At 46.0% G+C, this 8,533-nt stretch overlaps 1 protein-coding gene across 2 annotated transcripts; it reads left to right on the forward strand.

Annotated features, from left to right (window-relative positions):
- The first annotated feature begins 2,703 nt into the window (after nt 1-2,703).
- EXOSC3 (exosome component 3) lies at nt 2,704-8,122 on the forward strand. 2 transcript variants are annotated; one of them, XM_054500253.2, is made up of 4 exons: nt 2,704-3,870; nt 4,532-4,681; nt 6,457-6,608; nt 7,688-8,122. In XM_054500253.2, the coding sequence occupies exons 1-4, from the start codon at nt 3,547-3,549 to the stop codon at nt 7,887-7,889; spliced, it is 828 nt and encodes a 275-aa protein (XP_054356228.1). In that variant the 5' UTR covers nt 2,704-3,546; the 3' UTR covers nt 7,890-8,122. The 2 variants fall into 2 exon arrangements, with proteins under 2 accessions (XP_054356228.1, XP_054356229.1); XM_054500254.2 differs by lacking the exon at nt 6,457-6,608.
- Nucleotides 8,123-8,533: the final 411 nt, after the last annotated feature.

An 8,533-nucleotide genomic window follows, 5' to 3' on the forward strand; every position in this document is an offset into this window, starting at 1 on the left:
GCAATTTCCCCAAGTGTCATACTAACGTTGTGTAACCCCAAATTCAGGCTCATGTACCTGATGCAGAGCTGAAGCCGAATGCTAAGACACAGGTGCTTGGAGATAGAGAAAGGTTTGTTCAATTGGGCCAAAGCGAGAAAGCGGAAGAGCGAGATCTCTCAAATGTTGCTTAACAAAGAGATGACAGCAGGCGTTTTTATGGGGTAGGGTATGAGGGGAGGGAGAGTTTCCGGGAACAGAGGGGAAAAGTCTGTGCTTCTACAGTCTCAGATAAAACTTTGAGCAACCAGACTTATGGGTGTCAGCAGCTAGTCAAAAAGTCCTTAATGGCATTCATTCCTTTTGCAAAATATTTTCATGACCCTGAGGTTATCTCTCCTGCTAGACAAAGAAACAGGACCACAGCAGTTTATAATTGTATTGTGGGAACAAGAGATATTGGGCAAAACGGGAGCGCTCACTCTGTGCATGCAGGCAAGGGCCTGATCAGAATTTTCACTATGGCCGGGCGCGGTGGCTAACGTCCGGAATCCCAGCACTTTGGGAGGCCGAGGCAGGCGGATCATTTGAGGTCAGGAGTTCGAGACCAGCCTGGCCAACATGGCGAAACCCCGTCTATACTAAAAATACAAAAGTTAGCCAGTCATGGTGGTGCATGCCTGTAATCCCAGCTACTTGGGAGGCTGAGGCAAGAGAATCGCTTGAACTTGGGAGGTGGAGGTTGCAGTGAGCCGAGATCGTACCACTGCACTCCCGTCTGGGCGGCAGAGCGAGACTTTGCCTCAAAAACAAAAAACAAAGCAAAACAGAAGGAAAAAAAAAAAAACACCAAACGGAATTTTCAGTAGTTCAGTTACTAAAAACGCCAGAGTGCTTAAATCTGAAGGGGCCTGGTTACACTCCGAATGGGGAGACGTAGGCCAGAGGCACTGGAAAGGTGAGCAGTCTCGACTGCTTCGGCTCGAAACCCTCTAAAGAGAACGGGCATAATCCACCTCGCGATTGGCAAGGAAACAGACGCACCGGCAGAGGGCAAAGCGCGCACGCCGCCTGCAGCGGGCTCTGGTCTCCTCTGCATTCCCCAATCGTTGCACTTTTCCCACTTTTATAACCAGGAGAGGAGGCACGCGCTGCCCGAAAAGGCGAACCGCGACCCATGGGACGCTAGAACCGACCCGCGCGCCCTCGACGGCTTGAAGCCGGGTTCCAGACACTCGTTCGCGGCCTAGGGCTCCCGCCGCCCAGGACCGGGTGCTCACTCTCGCCAGGGCTCAAGACCGCCAGGTGGCGAAACACCTCCTCGGCTGCGCGCGGCGTGGTGGGCAGGCTGCGGTCCCGCGCTCCCCACCCGCTCTGGGCGTGTCAGGTTGGTAGGTGTTCAGGAGTGGAGCCCCGCCCAGCCACCACCTTCGGGTCGTGAGAAGACTCTCCTCCCGGCCTCCCTGTTTCATCTGCCTTGACCCGCGAGAGACCTACACCGCTCGCCACGTGCGGCCCCCACAGAGTAGTGGGCCTCATAGGGCTCCTCCGCTAGATCTGGGCCGAGTTTCTTCCAGAGATTTCACTACCTACATGGGGTGTATCAAGGACGGTCCAGACAACATTTCCCGACCTGCCTGTTTGCCTGGCCGGAATGTGAGGTCCTTGAGCGCCCTTGAGCCATGGCCTTGGGCCTGCCAAGATTGAGGCAGGCGTGGTCACCGAATAGTTCTGGAGTGGGGAAGAGAGCACAATTTACGCTGTCCCTGCCACAGGAGCTCCCACTCTTGCCAGGGAAACTAACCTGGAGGTGGGAGCTCCTTTTATTTGTTGGCCTTTTTTTATACCCAGGGGAAAATGGCTTGCCAAATTTGGAGGGTGTGTTAGAGATGATCTGTCTTAATCATCCTAAAAAATCTAAAAATTCGGCCGGGCGCGGTGGTTCATGCCTGTAATCCCAGTACTTTAGGAGGCCAAAGTGGGCCTATCACTTGAGGTCAGGCGTTCAAAAGCAGCCTGGCCAGCATGGTGAAACGCTGTCTCTACTAAAAATACAAAAATTAGCCAGGTGTGGTGGCCCACTCCTGTAGTCCTAGCTACTCGGGAGCCTGAGGCAGGAGAATTGCTTGAACCTGGGAAGCGGAGGTTGCAGTGAGCCAAGATGGTGCCACTGTAGTCCAGCCTGGGCGACAGAGCGAGACTCCGTCTAAAAAAAAGAATCTAAAAATTACGTTGGAAGCAGGTGCTTCAAAGAGATGAGCAGTAGAAAGGGAGGGCAGCTAAATGCCATCGGTCAGTCACGGCCTCCCAGACCCTAGGAACTCTACCACTGCTGGAGAATCTGATCAAGCACTAATTGAAGGTTCGAGTTGACAGAGAAAACGGTGATTTAAAATAAGAACCCCAAAAGTCAGATGATTGGAATCTCTTTGGGTTTGGAATCCAACTGCTTCTCACGTGGGCAACTAAGTGTGCTCCAGGGAAATTTGAGTTACTGATATTCCAGGCCATGTAGAGCTATCAGAAGCATGTGAAATATGTATATTTGCAGGGGGAAAAAGTCTAGGGAGAAATACACACCAAAGGAATACATTCGTTCATTCATCAGGTATTACCTATTTCATGCCACACCTTGGGCTCTAAAGAATCAGAACTACAGTGTAGCAAGGGAGAAAAACGGGCAAGACTAAAACATCGTTTATTTTCTTCTTTTATTTTTCTCTGTGTTTTCTAAATGTGACTAGATCTCTAACAACCAAGAAGGTTTTATTTATTTTGAAAAAAACTACTTTTCCTGTTAAAAGGTCAGCCACTCTTCTGAGGGCAGAGTCGGAAAGAAGGTCCTATGAATCCACCTAGCGTCCAATTTCCCGCCCCCCCCACCTTTTTTTTTTTTTTTTTTTTTGATAGGGTCTCACTCTGTCGTCCAGACTGGAGTGCAGTGGCACCATCTCGGCTCACTGCAACCTCCGCCTCCTAGGTTCAAGTGATTCGCCTGTCTCAGCCTCCCCAGTAGCTGGGATTACACGTGCGTGCCACCACGCCCGGCTAATTTTTGTATTTTTAGTAGAGACAGGGTTTCACCATGGTGGACAGGCTGGTCTTGAACTCCTGACCTCAAATGATCCACCAGCCTCGGCCTCCCAAACTGCTGGGATTACAGGCGTGAGCCACCGCGCCCGGCCCCGGCGTCCAATTTTCAAAGCCCCTCTGCTCAACTTCCAGAGATCCCAAGAAACTCTTAAGTGGGAGTATCTCGTATCCCCACGATGCTACCGGTCACAAAACACGCGACCCAAGACACTGGAAGTGGAGGCTTCTCGATGGACAAAGCTGCGCAGTTTTCATACCGACCCGCGGCCAGGCTGTAACATAGGTGGCCGGCCACAGACACAATCACTGCCACCTTGGACAGGGACCCGTGAGCTGACGGCCATCAAGCTTCATAAACTGGTCAGAATCCAACGGACCGCTACTGCCGGAAACGGAAAGTCCTCAAGGGCGGGTGTTGGAAGCGGAGCGGAAGCGGAAGGCGGGTACCGGAAACGGTGTTTGGTGGCGCCCGCGATGGCCGAAGCTGCGTCTGTCGCGGCTGAATCTCTCGCGGGCAGCAGGGCGCGCGCTGCACGCACAGTACTAGGTCAGGTGGTGCTCCCGGGTGAGGAGCTGCTCCTGCCGGAACAGGAGGACGCGGAAGGCCCTGGGGGTGCAGTGGAGCGACCGTTGAGCCTGAATGCTGGAGCGCGCTCGCGGGTGCGCGTTGTATGCGGTCCCGGCCTTCGGCGCTGTGGGGACCGCCTGCTGGTCACCAAGTGCGGCCGCCTCCGTCACAAGGAGCCCGGCAGTGGCAGCGGCGGCGGTGTTTACTGGGTGGACTCTCAGCAGAAGCGGGTGAGCTGGGACTCCGGAGGGGTGGTGCGGCAGTGAGAGTGGTAGCCCTGCTTTGAGAAGACCTCCCAAAAGAAGAAGAGATGGGACCCTGAGGCCCTCTTTTGTTCGGGCAAACCTAGAGCCACCGTAGTCTTGTGCCCACTTCTGCATATCTTTTAGAGGGACCGTGAACAATAGGAACATAGCCTGAGAAGGGCGACCAGGAGAGAAAAACGTTTGGAGAACGTGAGTCATGATTATAGTCTTCAAAACCCCACAGCAGGCCTGCCCTTTGGCGTCTCAGAGGGCAGGACTAGGCTCAATGAGTGGATGTCATAGTGAGTTAATTTATCCTAGAACAGGTAAGAATTTCATATAGAAAAAATTGTCTATGGAATGGGCTTCCTTGGTTATAAGGATTCCTTTGCCACTGGACTTATGCCACAAAGCTAGAGACTTACTGGTTGGGGTGCCTAAGAGATAATGGGGTTTGGACTCAACAGACTACCAGAAGCTGCACACCCGACACTTTATGAAGTGATTTTCTTTTACCAAAAGTGGCATTTGATCAGATTTCTTTCTCTTTAATGACAATAAAGTAACCACAAAGGACTTGCTGAAAGTATCTTCCAATGGTATCTTGTCATTTATGGCTGTTTTCTCATTCTGTTTCCTTTTGTAGTATGTTCCAGTAAAAGGAGACCATGTGATTGGCATAGTGACAGCTAAATCTGGAGATATATTCAAAGTTGATGTTGGAGGGAGTGAGCCAGCTTCTTTGTCTTACTTGTCATTTGAAGGTGCAACTAAAAGAAACAGACCAAATGTGCAGGTAATTATGGGAGCCTTTGGTTTCAAAGAAACAAACATCTATTCCCTAGAACACTCAAATATCCAGAAGGCTATCTGAATTGTCTCCAAAGCATGACCTAGATCTCTGAGCATGTATATAATTGCCCCAGGCTCCAAGAGTTTCTTCAGATGCTCCAGGATCAGAGCCACATAATTATTATTATTATTTTTTTACATTTACAATTTATTTTACATTGGCCATATTTGTTCTTGGGATGTTTCATTTCTACTGAGTTGAAAGGTTGTATCTGTCATCGCCATTATTTGTTATGTCCATATCCTCTGGACAAGGATGTCCGCTGTAGGCTTAGAGGAGGGACAGGTGGTACAAACTGACATTATCAGCTATCCATCCATCCTGGCTGTAGGTCCTAGGAGCTGATAGAGGAGTAATATTGTTACCTTAGGTTTTCAATTTGAGCTTTTCAGGTAGCATAGCCACACTCTTCTTGTCTATCCAGCCCAAAATTTAGTGATTTTTTTCGCCTCTTCTCATTCACTTCTCATGCAAATTTAGTTGCTTAATCCTATTTTGATCCTATTTGATTCTGTCTCTGATCCTTGGCATGTCTGTCCCTTTATCTCCACTTCGCAAGTTCAGGCTTCAGCTCCCTCTTGACTGGTCTCAGTCACTTCTTCATTAATCCCTGCCTCCATGCTTTTACCTCACCATCCAGGGTTTTGAGAGCTGACATCCTCACACGGTCACTTTCTCGAAAAGAAAAGATTCTCCAAAATCTACAGAATTCCTTGGCATTACACTCCAGGTGTCTTTCCTCATCCCTAATTATATCCTTCATACAGCCATACTCAAATCACACCAAACGCCATTAAACTCAATTTCCTGCCCTTATTTGCACATGCTGTTCCGTCTTGATTGCACTATCCCTTCGCACCCTATGGAACACATTCTCATCCTTTGAGACCTAGGCTAAACATGACCACCTCTGTAAAGCCATCTCTAGTTGTCACTTTTCTCATATCTTTGCTCTAGCGCTTACTGGATTTAGCCTCTACTGAGGTTTGTTTATATGTACCTCCCCGCTGCCCTCCAAGACCAAATGCTTCTGAAAAGCAGAGAATGTTTTGTTCCTTTCTAGTTTACATAGTCACCAACAAACAGTAGGTACTTAATACGTTTTGTTGAGTGAACAGAACGAGTTCACTCTCCATTTGCTCAGTTTCATCCCGTTGAAGTTTAGCTCTGTGAGGTTAATAAGTAAATCTTGCAGGGAGAAGTGTCAGTGGATTATTGTTTGGTTTTGCTTTGAATAATTTGCATGCCGGAGTTCCTTCCTTTCTCTGTGAATCTGTAGTTCTCTAGGGTAGTGCCACCTAATATAACTTTCTACAGTGATGCTGTTTTGTATCTGCACTGATTGGTATGGTAGCCACTAGCTGTTGAGCACTTGAAATGTGGCTAATGCAACTCAGGAAATTAAATATATAATTTTAATTTAAATGTAAGTTTAAACAATTGGCTATCTACCATATTGGACAGTGCAATCCTAGAGGTGTTCTCTGGCCTTGAGATGGCTCCTTGTCTGTGATTTCCTGGTTGGTGAAAGGGAATGATACATGTGTTCCTTTTTTTCCCAAGACTCAACTCCAAAGTGACTGTAGGAATCCTATAGTGCAGTCAGTCCCTTAGCCACAGAACTGTAGGTGGCTGGCATTGATGCCTGTGGGAAAGAACCAATAGTAGCACCTGTAGTTTGCTGAGAGGAAATGAACTAGTTTTTAATATCATTGTAGGTTGGAGATCTCATCTATGGCCAATTTGTGGTTGCTAATAAAGACATGGAACCAGAGATGGTCTGTATTGACAGCTGTGGACGAGCCAATGGAATGGGTGTCATTGGACAGGATGGTCTGCTTTTTAAAGTGACTCTGGGCTTAATTAGAAAGTAAGTCCTGATGTCTGCTGGCTTGACTGCGTTTTATAATTATACATTCTTGGAAAGTTGGTTAATCTTCAGGATTCAGATTCTTTGTAACATTTGAATTTCTCCTCAAAGTTAGAAATCAGTATCCATTTTAACACATTTGGAAACTCATGAATTTAATCCTATCTTCTTGGAAACATATCAAATTCAGATGTGTTTGGCTGTGTAGTTTCTGGTGGGCTAATACTTCATGCTTTAAGCTCTTACTCTGTATTCATGTCTTCCCTCCCAGGCCTGTTGCTTATTTGACTCAGCCCAAATGTGAAAACTGGCCTTTCCCATTCTGAGTCACTTGAATACAGATACCATCTGCAGTTGTACAAAATTACCAATTTTTTCTAATTATGGGGGTCACACGCAGCTTAGATTATGATGTTCAAGGTTATGTAGACATTCACAGAAGGCATCTGACACTCGGTCCTGGTAAGTTTAATAGTTCATACTGAGGCAGATTCTCTTTTTGGTGTTTAGAACTTTACCCACCCAAAGCTGTGCCATATTCAGGGGCTTTACTCCTAGAGCCAGTGAAGTTCAGAGCTATCTTGTATGCCTCTCCTTGCTACATATCCTAAAGATCTGAAGAATTAAGTTTGGACATCAGAGAAGCATGTTATTAACCAAGCAGCACCCTTATGGTTTGAAAGAGCCAGTGTTTCTCTCCAAGTACTGAATTTAACACAAGATAATAATATGGCCAGGAAAATAAGTTTAAAGTGTCTTAACACTGTAGATAAAAAAAGTTACGATTCCCAGTCTAGAATTAAAGTGCTCTGACAATCTAGGGGAATGACTTTTACAAAGTTGGTAACCTAGGGAGTTTGATTTCTTTGTAAGGCATAGCCCACCTGTGATTTCTAGTATACCTTTGAGCAGTGTAAAGTTTCTTCTTGGAAAAAAGGAGGCAGCAAATGTCATCATGTACCTTGTTCTTGTTGAACAGCTATGGAGAACTGCTCAGAAAAGGAATCACATTCTAAAGGAGACTCCGGACACACCTTTGCCACTTCATTAAATTTCATTTTCTTTTCTCTTCCCACCAGGCTATTGGCTCCAGATTGTGAAATCATACAGGAAGTGGGAAAACTCTATCCACTGGAGATAGTATTTGGAATGAATGGAAGAATATGGGTTAAGGCAAAAACCATCCAGCAGACTTTAATTTTGGCAAACATTTTAGAAGCTTGTGAACACATGACGTCAGATCAAAGAAAACAGATCTTCTCCAGATTGGCAGAAAGTTGATATAGGTGGACTTTTTTACAGGTCAGTTGAGGCAAAAAACTATGGGTTTTTTTCAGGTGAACACCCCCCATTTAAATACTCAGAAGATAAGGTGTGAATGTACGTATTATCTTAATTAGAGTCCTAAAGTATTTTTATAAGTTACTGGTTTTCACCTGCGCTTTTGTGGGAGAGAAAAATCATTGCAAAATCATATTTTTTTTGTTTGGTACAATAAAGTTTACTAAAAAACAGTATTAGGGTTTATTTGGAGTTAACTCCCTTAGTAATTGCTACAGCTTCCATAATTAACTGGAGGTCAGCAGTAAAATAGTTTTGTGATTATAACAGTAAGCCAGGTTCACCAGAGGAAATGTAGAATACGTAAGTATAAAGCAGCAAAGAAATGTCACTTGTAGTCCCATTATTCAGTGGGTGAGTATATAACAATACCGTGTTTTTCATTTACCAAGTATTGTGTTTTGCATGGATTAACTCCTTTATTCTTACTAACTGCAGAAGACACTTATCCTAATTGAAACTGAGGCACAGAATTTAACTTGGCCTACATTCTCTGTGTTCATCAAATTGAGATTATTATAGCTTATATGCTACTTTGTAATATGCTTTTGTCTACTTCAAACAGCATGGTACATTTCACAACT

This window comes from Pongo pygmaeus, chromosome 13 (assembly GCF_028885625.2).
Source record: "Pongo pygmaeus isolate AG05252 chromosome 13, NHGRI_mPonPyg2-v2.0_pri, whole genome shotgun sequence".
NCBI lineage: Eukaryota > Metazoa > Chordata > Mammalia > Primates > Hominidae > Pongo > Pongo pygmaeus.